At 43.9% G+C, this 14053-nt stretch overlaps 1 protein-coding gene across 2 annotated transcripts in view; it reads left to right on the forward strand.

Moving 5' to 3' along the window:
* Window positions 1-14053, forward strand: part of JAKMIP1 (janus kinase and microtubule interacting protein 1) — a 182636-nt gene that overhangs the window by 91562 nt on the left and 77021 nt on the right. For both annotated transcript variants that reach the window (XM_078001920.1, NM_001257961.1), the window contains 1 exon segment: window positions 2393-2887. In XM_078001920.1, the coding sequence (XP_077858046.1) occupies window positions 2393-2887 (495 nt within the window).

Consider the following 14053-nt stretch of genomic DNA (forward strand, 5'->3'; position numbering starts at 1 on the left):
TGCCTCTACACGTGGGGTAGCTTGGAGGCACCTGGAGGTAAAGTGCTGGGTGGCTGTTTTCGGCCTGCTCAGTTGGGTGGAGTGGTGGGGGTGGGGAGTGCTCTGTGCACATCAGGGGTCACCCCAGCCTCACTCTGCTGCTTCTGCAGCATAGGTCGTGTCACTTGGGCTTGGCCCTCAGCAGCTTTGGGCAGCGCTGGAGGGACCCACCAGGGCCCTGTCCCCAGGCCCCTGCCTCTCTGTCACCGTCCCTGCCCTACACACCTGGATCACCAGCCTCAGCAGCACCTCTGCCCCTCCCAAGAAGCAGCCCCTCCCCCCCCGGGCTGCCCCGTATAGGCCTCTGCCCACCCTTCCATGTTCCTCATTCCCTTTCTACCTGTGACTCTCCCGAGAGGCTGCCCACACCTGATGCACAAAGTCAGAACCACGATAACAACAGACTTCATTCATCCACCTGCAGTCACCTCATCTTCCTCCTCCCAACGGGCCTTTGAGGGGCAACTGTTGACATCCCTGTTTCCTAGTAGAGGAAACTGGAGCTCTGGAAGGTTGTGTCGTCAGAGTTCTTTAGAGAAACAGAACCAATAGATTGTGACACACACACACACACACACACACACACACACACACCACAGAGTGAGAGGTTTTTTGTTAGTTTTAAGGAATCGACTTACGCAGTTGTGGGGCTGGCAAATCTGAAATGTGTAGGGCAGACCAGCAGGCTGGAGATTCAGGCAAGGGTTGATCTTGCAGCTTCCAGTTCCAGTGCAGTCTGGAGACGGAGTTCCTTCTTCCTCAGGGGACCTCGGTCTTTCTTTTGAAGCCTTCGACTGATTGGACATTGTGGAAGGCACTGTGCTTCACCCAGAGTTTACTGATGTAAATGTTAATCTTTTCTAAAATATACCTTCACAGCCACATCTGGACTGGTGTTTGACCAAACGACTGGGCATTGTGGCCCAGCCAAGTCCACCCACAACATCAACCACCATAGAGGTAGGGAAATTTTCCCCGGGGAAATGCAGCTCATCAAAACAGATTAGGATCTCATTGGATCTGACCCTGCTGAGCCCAGATGACTGTCAGCATTAACCAGGGACTTAAGACAGTGTTGCCTCGCAGGGGGGAGAACAGTCAAAACAACATTTTGTCCATAACCGGGACAGTTCTGTTAAATACTTAAAGTTCTGGCTTCCTGCTACTAAATCCACTAGGAAAAGATGCTGATTGCTGCCCCCAGGGTAAGGTGGACAGAGCATGGACTGGTCGCCTGGCTTCATTCCTATGATTGTGAGTATCTGGTGAAAGGAGAGGTTGCTCTTGTGTGTTTTCCTGGTTTGGTTTTATTTGCTTCTTTACCTGCTGTTATAAGGAAGGATTTATTAATACTCAGGTATCATTGTAAAACTTCTCACCGAAAATTCATTTTAACATGTTACTGTGCTATCAAGAGTGTGGTCTGGGGAAAATTGTGCCATTTTCCCTGGAAGCAGCTTGTCCGTCAGAGACAATTCATTTCAGGTCTGCAGAGAGGGGCAGAATTCGGGAAAGAAGGGCTTGTCAAGTGTTCCTGTGGAATGTGTGTTGAGTGATATTGAAACAAAAAGGTTAAAGAAAGCATTTTGAAGTGTTTTAAGAACACACTCCCTTGGGACATTTTATAAGTAATGTTTTGAATTGTTTGCTGATAGAATGAATAAGCTCAAGGCAGGGTGGGTTGCCTGGCAGCAGCAGGGTCCTCATCCCTCACCCTGGGCAGGTCACCAGACCGTCTCTGAGCCTTGGCTGCCTCGTGATAAAACGGAGAGAGGGGAGAAGGGAGAGTGGAGAGGGGAGAGGGAGAGAGGGCTATCTCCTTCCCAAGACCGTGAGGGGTAAATGTGGCAATGTGGGTGATGCATTGGAGTCCCCAGCCCAGCTTGGGACCCCGCTCAACAAGAATGATCCCCCCCTGCTCACTGCCCCCCAAGACTTAGAAGCCTGGTCTGTCTTTTCCAACTCCAGAGTCCGTGCATGGGGCCCTGGAAATGTATTTCTGGTTTACAATCTTTGGCGTCTTGGTGACGATTTCTGCAGGGTGTGTTTTGTGATTGAGCAATTGTCCTTCCTCACATGTCTACAACCGGGAAGAGATGTCAAAGGCTTGAATGCCTCTCCAACATCCTCGGGGGGTTGCCACCCCCGCGGAAAATCTCGGGGAACTAGCAGGAGAGATTCTAAGTGGGGCTGGCAGGAGGGTCGGCCTGCAGGGCATTGCCGAAGGGGGAATCCGTGGGAACGTGGGCCCAGGTGGGTGTCTTGGGCGCGGGGAGGCTGGGGTCAGCTCCCCAAGCTGTGACCCTGACCCTGACCCTGACCCTGACCGGCTCTCTCGCCGCTCTGGCTGCAGGTGGGCAAACTGCGCGAGCGGCTGCAGGAGGCGAAGCTGGAGCGCGAGCAGGAGCAGCGACGGCACACGGCCTACATTTCGGAGCTCAAGGCCAAGCTGCATGAAGAGAAGACCAAGGAGCTGCAGGCGCTGCGCGAGGGGCTCATCCGGCAGCACGAGCAGGAGGCGGCGCGCACGGCCAAGATCAAGGAGGGCGAGCTGCAGCGGCTGCAGGCCACACTGAACGTGCTGCGCGATGGCGCGGCCGACAAGGTCAAGACTGCGCTGCTGACTGAGGCGCGCGAGGAGGCGCGCAGGGCCTTCGACGGAGAGCGCCTGCGGCTGCAGCAGGAGATCCTGGAGCTCAAGGCAGCGCGCAAGCAGGCAGAGGAGGCGCTCAGTAACTGCATGCAGGCCGACAAGACCAAGGCAGCCGACCTGCGCGCCGCTTACCAGGCGCACCAAGACGAGGTGCACCGCATCAAGCGCGAGTGCGAGCGCGACATCCGCAGGCTGGTACGTGCCGCCCTCTCCCCAGCCCACGGGCACGCAGCCTTCCCTCCCTGCACGCGTGGGGGAAATACGGAGCTCCGAGGACCTGCTGTGCTCCAGGCATTGTTCAAAGCACTGGGGCCCCAGCAACGTCCTTGCAGTCTTAGGTGTGGTAAGGAGGCTTTGGGGCTGCAGGTAATCGGCTCAAAGAACAGTTTCCCCATTTGTCAAAGGAGTTTAATGGAGACTAGCGAGGGTTGTTGCAAATGCATCGTGATAGCATATCTGAGTGCCAGGCATTTATTAATTCATTTACTTCAACTACCCTGAGCAGACTTCCATCTCCAGGTAAGATGCCGCAGGTCAGGGCAGGCCGGCCCACTGGCTGCAACAGCAAGGGAAAAATACAAATTGCAAATAGGCCTGTTTTGAAAGATACTGGAGATCTGTGGAAGCTGTGGAGTGTGGATGAGCTAAAATTCCGAAGGGAAGGGGAAAGAGCCCTGCCTAGGTGGCCTGAGAATTGCCAGCTGCTTTCTTCCCTTGGGGCATTTGTGGATTCTGGGTGTGGGCTGAAGATTGGATGTCCTAAGAGAGATGAGTAGGATTTTTTGCCATCTCAGGGTGGGCATGAAAGAATGGAAACCAGAGGAGCCCCACCTAGGCCAGCTTGCTGCACAGGAGATCCTCCTGAGTCCTGCAGTGATGGGGAAGGCTGGTGAGCCCAGCTGGAAAGGCAGAGTGACAGCTCCCATGCCCTCACTGGACGTAGGAGGCAAAGGGAGGGGCCCACCACAAACACATGGCCAGTCTGCCCCTCAGGGCGTTTGTCACACTTTGAAGCTGTGTGGGGCAGGAGGCTAAGAAGTAAAGTAAGCTGAGGTTTTCAGACTGGATCAAACAGTAACAGTGATATTTGCAAGAGAGACACCTTAATTATGAGGACATGGTGACACAGAGCATAAGAGGATGGGGAAAGATACACTGTGCAAACACTTCCCAAAAGCAAAGCTGGTCTGTCTGTATTAATGTCAAAGGCTCTAAGGCAAGAAGTAATACTAAAGACACAAAAGGACAGTTCTTAATAATAAAGGGTCAATTCAGTGGGAATGCATTCAAAAACAAAACCTCAAAATGTGTAAAAGAGAAAAATATCAAAACTAAAAGGAGAAGCAGAGAAATCCACAGTTATGGTTCAGGACGAACACACTGCTATCAGCAAACAGTAGAACACACAGACAAAGAATGAATAAAGACATGATTTCACCAACACAATTAACCAACGTGAACTTACCTGACAGAGCACTCTATTCCACAACTGCAGAATTCTGTGGATGTGACATACTTTTTTCAAAATAGATCACATTTCAAAATTTGTGGGTTGTAATTAGTCCTTAGAGCAAAACATATTTTAGACAAAAAGAAGAAATGCTGAAAATCAAGCATCTAAGCTTCTATATCAAGAAGAGAGAAAAAGAACAGCAAATTAAACCCCAGAGAGCAGAAGGAAGGAAATTTTGAAGAGCAAGAAACAGTGAAATAAAATAAATAAAGAAAATCAACAGATTCAAGAATTAATTAAAACTGATAAATTGACAAACATTTAGCAATATTGATAAAGCAAAACAGAGACAATAAGTTACTAATATCAAAAATATAAAGGGGGAAATACCACAGCTCCTACAGACAATAAACCCACAGCAAACAGCATATACCAATAAACTTGAAACCTTGATAAAATGAACATATTCCTTGAATAAGCACAATGTACCAAAACTGACATGAAGCAAATAGAAAATCTAAGTAGTCCTATAGCTCCTAAATAAATTAAATCTGTAATGAACCCTATGAAGAAAGGCCCAGACCTAGACGGCTTCACAAGTAAATTCTTTCAAGTGTTTAAGAAAGAAGTAAAACTAATTCTAGCCAAAGTCTTCTAGAAAATAGAAATTAGAACACATTTTAACTAACTCATGAAGCCGGTGTAACTCTGATTCCAAAAGCAATAACATCACAAGATAAGAAAACTTTTGGATTACCTTTTATGAACATAGATTCAAGAGTACAAGCAAGATATTAACATATCAAATCCAGCAATACATAGAAAGGCTAATAAGTCATAACCCAGCCGAGTTCATTCTGAAAATACAAAGATTGGCTTCATATTCTAAAATCGCTGAATGTAATTCAACATAATGATATGATAAAAGAGAAAAAAAGTGGTCATATTAATAGATGCAGAAAAATCTGTTGGTAAAATTCAATTTCATGATACAAACTCTCAGAAAACCAGGAATAGAATAGAATGTCTCTAATATGATAGGTGGTTCTGTCAAAAATCTGTTACAAGCAATATACATAATGATGAAATATTGAACATTTCCCACCCAAGTTCAAGGTCAAAACAAGATGTTGACTGTTACCACTTCTAGTCAACATTGCACTGGCTGGAATGTCAAATACAAAAGACAGTAAACAAATAAAAGTTTTAGAGAGGGAGAAAAAAGGAAAACTCATTATTTGCAGGTGCTATGGTTGTGATGCAGAAAATCCAAGAGACCTGTGTGAGTTCATTACTGTTGCTATAACAAAATAACACAGACTGGGTAACTTATATATAATAGAAATTTATTTCTTACCATTCTGGAGGCTGGGAAGTCCAAGATCCAGGCACTGGCAAGTTCAGTATCTGGCAAGGGCCCAGTTTCTGCTTCTAAGATGATGCCTTGAATGCCATGTCCTCACATGGCAGAAGGAATGTAATGACAAAAGAGAGGCAGGCAGCTAATATTTCTCTTATAAGGTCATTAACTCCCTCCATAAAGGCTTTGCCCTCATGACTTAATCACCTCTTAAAGTCCCCACCTCCGAATACTATCACATTGGTGATAAGTTTCAATGTATGAATTTTTGCGGGACACGTTCAGAACGTGGAAAGTTCTGAACATGGAAAGACCCTGCAAACTATTAGAATTAATAAGTGAATTTATCAAAGTCTATATATACAAGGTACATACACACAGATTATTTCAATCTATTAGCAATGAACAATTAGAAAACGAAATCTTAATATCATTTACAGTAGAGCACCAAAAAACTCAAATGCCTAGGAGTAAATCTAATGAAAGTTGTGTAAGATGTCTCCCGGAAAACTATAAAACATTGCCGAGAAAAATTTAAGGAGATCTAAATCAATGGAAAGGGATATCATTTTCATCGATTAGAAAACTTAGTATAGATATCATGTTTTCCATGATTGAGCTACAGATTCAGTGCTATCCCTTACCAAAATCCCAGCAGACTTTTTTTTTTTTTCTTTTTTCTTTTACTGCGTCTTGCTCTGTTGCTCAGGCTGGAGTGCAGTGGTGTGATCTCAGCTCACTGCAACTTCTGCCTCCTGGGTTCAAGCAATTCTCTTGCCTCAGCCTCCTGAGCAGCTAGGATTACAGGTGCTGCCACCATGCCCAGCTAATTTTTTTTTTTCTTTTTTGTATTTTTAGTAGAGATGGGGTTTTGCCATGTTGGCCAGGCTGGTCTTGAACTCCTGATCTCAAGTGATCTGCCTGCCTCGGCCTCCCAAAGTGCTAGGATTACAGACATGAGTCACCGCGCCCAGCCCCCAGCAGACTTTTTAAAATGCAGACATTGGCAAACAGATTCTAAATTTGATGTAAAAAATTGAAAGGTGGTGGATCACAATCTTGAAGAAGAGAAAAATTGGAAGTTTCATACAACCTGTAACAAAGTTTACTACAAAGCTACAATAATCAGACAGTAAGGCTGAAGGTTAGAGAGGTCAGTGGAACAGAAGAGTCCAGAAGTACATCTTCACGTATGTGGAAAAAGATAGCATGGCAGTTCACTACAGAGAGGATGATCTTTCAATGGACAATATTGGACTGGTTAGCTATCTGTAAGAAAACAAACAAACAAACAGGAAATACACACACAACACACACACACTCTGTCTGTATATAGTATGAAGTCTATATCGTACTACCCAAGAAGATTAATTCAAAGTGGTCCATAGACCTATGCATGAAAAATAAAACAATAAAGCTACTAGTAGAAAACAGACTATTTTCATGATCTTGGGACGTGGTAAATATTTCTTAAGCAGGACACAATACACTACTTACATGAATATACTATTCAGAGAGGGTTGTGCATTGGACATGAAATAATCATTGTTCATCAAAAGACACCAATAAAAGAGACACAAGGCAAATTACAGGCTGAGAGAAGAGCTGTTGAATACCTATACCGCAAAGGACTTTTGTGCAGATTATAAAAACAACTATAAAACAATACGAAAAATAACTCAATTAAAAATGCACAAAAACTTGAAAGAATATTTCAAGAGCAGGATAATTAAATGACTTAACAAATATGTGAAAAGGTGTTCTACCTCACTGATCATCAGGGAACCAGAGTAAAATTACAACTAGATATAAATTCTCATCCACTAGAATGACTGCAAAAAAAAAAAAAAAAAAAAAACAGACAATAGTAAATGTTGGCTAGCATGTGGAGGAATGAGTACTGTCATTCTGATAGGACTTTAAAACGGTATAGCCACCTTGATAAGTGGTTTGGTAGTTTCTTAAAAAGTCTAAAAAAAGGACACCTACGGACTCTGTAGTCCTACTCCTAAGTATCTGCCCAAGAGAAATGAAAACATGTATCTACATAAAGATTTGTACATGAATGCTTATAGCAGCATTTAATAGTCAACAAGTGGGAAAAGCCAAAATGTCCTCAGTTGGTGAATGGATAAATGTGGCATGTCTGTATAACACAATGTGAGTCAACAATGAGACGGTATGAAATACTGATTTATGCTACAATATCTGTAACATTTCTGAACCTCATAAACATTATGCTAAATGATAGAAGTTAGACACAAAAGACCTCGTATTGTATGCTTGCATTTATATGAAATCTCCAGAATAGCCAAATCTATAGAGACAGAGAGTAGGTTAGTGACTGACGGGGACTAGTTGGAATGGAGATTAGCTGTAAATGAGCATGAGGGATCTTACTGGGTGAGGAAGGTTCCGAAACAGATTATAATGATGGCTCCACAACTTGGAAGACTTACTAAAAATCGATGAAGTTCATGATATATAAATTAAACTCTAAAATGTTTAAAACAAGAAAAATTGGAAATTTAAATAGGATTGATTAAAGTTTAACAGTGGATCTTGTATTTGCATTTAAAAAGAGCATATTTATAAGAGGAAGAAAAGCACACAACGAGACAATACTACTCAGGCACCAGGATGGCTAAATTAAAAAACTAACAGTGCCGAGAAATGGCAAGGATGTGGATCAGCCACGCCCCCTGGTAGCATCTCATACACTTAAGTGCTCTAAAGCAAAACAGACATCTGTTAACTCAGAATTTCATATCCAGCAAAAAATATTCTTTTACAATAAGAGTGAAATAAAGACCTTTTAGGTAAAAGGAAGCTAAGATTATTTGTCACCAGAGGCTGCACCACCAAAAATGCTAAAGGAGGTTCTGCAGGTGAAGAGAAACAATGCCAGATGGGAATTTAGTTCTCTTGGAAGGGAATAAAGAACAGAAGAAATGGGTAAAGGAGAGTCAATGTCTGAGATGATCTCTTTTTCTCAATTTATTTTAAACACAGTGACTGTTCAAAGAAAAACAGTCACATTGTATTGTGGGGTTTATGATATACGCAGAAGTAAAATGCACAAAAAAATCTAGAAAGGATGGGGTGGTGGTAAATGGATCTGTACTCTTGCACAGTCCTTCAATCTTGTCTGAGGGGGTGTGTGACGCTATGAATTCAAGGAGGCTGTGACAAATCAAGGTTCAAAAAGGCAGCAAAAGGAGGCACAGCTAAAAAGCAAAGAGGGGAAATAAAATGAGAGACTAAAGAAATCTGTTTGCACTAAAAGAAGGTATCAAAGAAGGACCAAAGCAGGGAAAAAAACAGATGGGACAAATGGAGAAGAGACAGCAAAATGGTGGAATTAAACAAGTCATATCAGTAGTTACATCAAATGTAAATGGACTAAACCAGTGAAAATGCAGAAGTTGTCAGAGTGGATACAAAAGTCACACTTTAAATATAAAGACCCGCTTTCCCTAAAGGAAAATGATAGAAAATATGCTCTGTGAGCAATAAATGAAGCAATAAGATGGATAAAGGTGTATTTAGTCAATGGGATATTACACAGCAATGGGAAAAAATGAATTTCCAAAACAGGCAAGAAAATGAATGAATTTCCTAGATGTGGTGTCATAAACAAACCAAAGAAGATGAGCACAAAAGCTACATACTGCATGATTTTACTCACATGAAGTTTAAGAAAGGTAAAAACTAATCTAAGGTGCTAGAATAACAGTGTGGATGACCTCCGGGTGTGGGGTTGATCAGGAAGCGGTAGGAGCCAGCCTTCTCGAACATCAGGAATCCCTCCCTCCCTCCCTCCCTCCCTTCCTTCCTCCCTTCCTTCCTTCCTTCCTTCCTTCCTTCCTTCCTTCCTTCCTTCCTTCCTTCCTTCCTCCTTTCCTTTCCCTTTCTTTCCCTTTCTTTCTTTCTTTCTTTCGTTCGTTCGTTCTTTCTTTCTTTCGTTCTTTCTGTCTGTCTGTCTCTTTCTCTTTCTTTCTTTTTCTTTCTTTATTCTTTCTCTCTCTCTCTCCTTCCTTCCTTCCTTCCCTCTTTCCTTTCCCTGTCTTTCCTTTTCTCTCTCTCTTTCTCTCTCTCTTTCTTTCTTTCTTCTTTCTTTCTTTCTCTCTCTCTTTCCCTCCCTCCCTCCCTTCCTTCCTTCCTTCCTTCCTTCCTTCCTTCCTTCCTTCCTTCCTTCCTTCCTTCCTTCTCTTTCTTTCTTTCTTTCTTTCTTTCTTTCTTTCTTTCTTTCTTTCTTTCTTTCTTTCTTTCTTTCTCTCTCTCTCTCTCTCTCCTTCTTTCCTTCCTCCCTTTGTTCCTTCAGATGAAGTTTCGCTCTTGTTGCTCAGGCTGCAGTGCAATGGTGTTATACTGGTTCACTGCAACCTCCACCTCCTGGATTCAAGCGATTCTCCTGCCTCAGCCTCACGAGTAGCTGGGATTACAGGTGCCTGCCACTACACCTGGCTTTTTTTTTTTTTTTTTTTTTTTTTTGGTATTTTTAGTAGAGACGGGGCTTCACCATGTTGGCCAGGCTGGTCTCGAACTCCTGACCTTAGGTGATCCACCTGCCTTGGCATCCCAAAGTGCTGGGATTACAGGTGTGTTTCAAAAAAGAAACATTCCTCGTTGCACAGAGGCGGGGGGCATCTGCTATGCACCACACTGCACAGGCTCTGGGCTTTCACAGTGAACAAGACAGACTCAGTCCCTGTCCTTACAGAACTTGGATCCTAGTAGGGGGAAACACACAAGAAATAATCAAAGAGAGACAGATAAAAATGTCAGATGAGAAGTGCTGTGGCAAGGATGGGAAAAGGTGGCATGTAATTGAGTGACTCAGGGCTGGTCTAGATGATGCTCAGGCAGGCCTCCCTGCACAACGGACACTGAGGAACGGACACACAACGGACACGCGACAAGGAATGTTTCTTTTTTGACCTGGGTGGTAGTTGCGTAAAGTGTGTTCAGGCAGGTGTGGATTTGCACAGCACCTTGTTAAATGAGACTCATGCATATCAGAACCATGTTCTTGAACTCCAAACTCCACATTACACTTTCGTTATCTCTGATTCAATTCACAGTCACAGCTTTTCTGTTCCACAATGTAAGTGAGCCATAAAGGGCATTGCATTTTAATTATTCTTTCCGGTTGCATAGAGAGAGCTTTCACTACCTTTGAAATACTCAAAGCCAGACAAAAACTTAACATCCTGATCTTGAGTGATTTTGATCAAGGGAATCAAATTCTCCAAGCTGCCTAAGCAAGCATGGGCCTAGCTTTTCCCATGGAATGGTTGATTCACACCATTTGTCAAATGAGGATGAGAATGAACACTTCTTATTGCATTTATTGTTGCAAAATGGGGCAGCTTCCCCTGTCCTTATGGAGTTCTGCAAAGGTGGGATAGAAATAGGTTGAGCATCCCTAATCCTAAGGCCCAAATGCTCCAAAATCTGAAACTTTGTGAGTGCCAACGGGAAGCCACAAGTGGAAAATTGCACACCCAACCTCCTGTGACAGATCGCATTCAAAATGCAGGTGTACAACGCAGTGTATTCAGCACACCCAAGGGGAAAAAAGATCCCCCTAGCCCACTTCGGCTGTGGTATAGCTTCCATCCACACCCAGACTCCCCCAGGCAAGCATGCTTAGATGTTACCCCGAGCACATTGTCTTTTCCGCTATATCAATGGTATGTGTGAATAAGTGTAAGAAATGGTTGCTTATTGGTAGCGTCTAAATTCAGAGTCAGAACTGGGCGAGATGGCTCATGACTGTAATCCCAATACTTCAGGAGGTTGAGGTGGGAGGATTGCTTGAGGCTGAGAGTTCGAGACCATCCTGGGCAGTGAAGCCTTGCCCCTACAAAAAATTTAAAAATTAGCCGGACGTGGTGGCGTACTCCTGTAGTCCCAGCTACTCAGGAGGCCCAGGTGGGAGGATTGCTTGAAGCCAGCAGATTGAGGCTGCTGTGAGCTATGCTCATGCCCCTGCACTCCAGCCTGCGTGACAGAGAAAGAGTCTGTCTTGAATAAATAAATAAATTCACTGTCAGGAATGATGGTGATGCCAGACAACCCCAGACTGTCCACTTGGGTGGCTGAGACAGTGAGACTTTTGCTTTCTGATGTTTCAGTGTACACAGACTTTTGTTTCATGTACAAAATTATTAAAAATACTGTATAAAATTACCTTTCAGCTATATGTATAAGTGTATGTGAAACATAAATGGATTTCATGTTTAGACTTGGGTCCCATCCCCAAGATATCTCATTATGTATGTGCAAATATTCTAAAATCCAGAAATCCTCAAATCTGTAACACTTCTGGTCCCAAACATTTCAGATAAGGGATACTCAATCCATACTCCCATTTTACAAGGTAAAAGTTGAGCGGGAATTTCATACTCAGCCTCAGGCCATTGATCCTCTTTAAAAACTCGATTCTGAATGATACAGGATTAAAAGCAATGTCCAATGGGATCTGAAAATGAATTTGTTATAATAACAAATACTATTCTACCCCCAGTTTCCTCAACAGAGTATTTGATGGACAGATGGCATGCAGGCCTTTAGAAAAATGGAGAGTGAAGATCTAGCCTGAGAAACAGTCTTTAAACAATGTGGCACAGGGTTAACATTCTCAGTGTATAAAAAGTTCATCAAGTTTACAAGAGGAACAATAATTTATAATTAGTCAAGCCATGGGAACACACAGTTCACAAAAAAGAAAAGCAATGCCTATTAAACATAAAAATGAGTTTAACCTCACCAGTCATGAAATGCAAATTAAAACAGCAGGATGCTATCATTCCCAATCAAATCAGCCAGGATTGTTTTTTAAAGGTGGGGTATAATTCAAGTGTCAAAAGAGAAGACAGCAGGTGCCTTTGGCAGGTTGTTCTCAGCCCCAGGGCCTTTCCACAGGCACTCCTGGGTCCTTGGCCGGGAGTGCTCTGCCCCTGATCTTTGCACATCTGGTTCTTTCTCACTGAGTAGCTCCCACCTCGGTGTCCCTTGTGCAGGGAGGCCTGCCTGAGCATCATCTAGACCAGCCCTGAGTCACTCAGTTACATGCCACCTTTTCCCATCCTTGCCACAGCACTTCTCATCTGACATTTTTATCTGTCTCTCTTTGATTATTTCTTGTGTGTTTCCCCCTACTAGGATCCAAGTTCTGTAAGGACAGGGACTGAGTCTGTCTTGTTCACTGTGAAAGCCCAGAGCCTGTGCAGTGTGGTGCATAGCAGATGCCCCCCGTCTCTGTGCAAATAACAGTTTTAAGCACGCTCCTGCCCTTTAGCTTGCTAATTCCACTTCCAGGAGTCTACCGAAGGAAATGTGCAAAAGCATGCACAAAATCTTACATACACATCAGATGGTGCTGTGTGTGTTCTGCCAGTGGTCTATTGCATCTGCATTTGCTGCCTTGAGTTTCTGAGTCAGGACAATGACTCAGGCATTTATGACAAGCTATAGGGACTTGGGAAAGTGAACACAGAAGATTAAATACAGGATGTAAGGCTGCAAACAGGACTCTGTCTTGCAGAAGTAGAATGAGGGATCCTGACATCACGGGGGCTTTCCGTTTCCTTCTCTGTGCTTTGTTGTATTTTTAATTTTCCTTCCTTCTTTTCTTCTTTCTTTCCTTTCTTCTTTCCTCCCTTTCTTTCTCTCGCTCTCTCTCCCGTTCCTTGCTTCCCTCCCTCCCTCCCTCCCTCCCTCCCTTCCTCCCTCCCTTCCTTCCTTTCTCCCTTTCCTTCCCTTTTTCCTTTTCTCCTTCTTTCTTTTCTTTTCTTTCCTTCTTTATTTCCCTCCCTCCCTTCCTTTCTTCTTTCTTTCCTTCCCTTCTTCCTTCCTTTGCTATTTCTTTCTTTTCTTTCATTTCCCTCTTTCTTTTCTTTCCCTTCCTCCCTACCCCCTCCCTCCCTCCCCCACTCCCCCTTCCTTCCACTTTCCTTCTTTCCTTCCTTCCTTCCTCCCTCCCTCCCCTCCCTCCTCCTTTATATATTTCTTCTATCTTTTTTCTTTTTTGACAGGGTCTTGCTCTGTTGCCTAGGCTAGAGTGCAGTGGTGCAGTCACAGCTCACTGCAGCCTCTACTTTCTGGGCTCAAGCAATCCTCCCACTTCAGCCTCCTGAATAGCCAGGACCACCTATGCCCAGCTAATTTTTTTGTATTTTTTGCAGACACAAGGTTTCCTCATGTTGCCTAGGCTGGTCTTGAACTCCTGAGCTTAAGCAAACTTCCCACCTCTGCCTCCCAAAGTGCTGGGATTATAGGCGTGAGCCACTGCGTCTGGCTGTATTTTTCATTTTCTGTAATGGATCCGCATTCCTTTCCTAGTAAGAGTTGTATTTTTCATTTTCTATAATGGATCTGCATTCCTTTCCTAATAAGAGTTAAAACTTTAGTTTTAAAAGAGTGCCACTGTTGGGAACTAGTTGACAAGGTAGGAGGAATCAAGGCCACCTTAAGGCCTTGGACCTGGGATCTCAACTAGGAAAAGAGGGGCCAATGGGCCAGCCTAGGCTGGGTGCCTGCA

This window comes from Macaca mulatta, chromosome 5, assembly GCF_049350105.2.
Source record: "Macaca mulatta isolate MMU2019108-1 chromosome 5, T2T-MMU8v2.0, whole genome shotgun sequence".
NCBI classification, from domain to species: Eukaryota; Metazoa; Chordata; class Mammalia; order Primates; family Cercopithecidae; genus Macaca; species Macaca mulatta.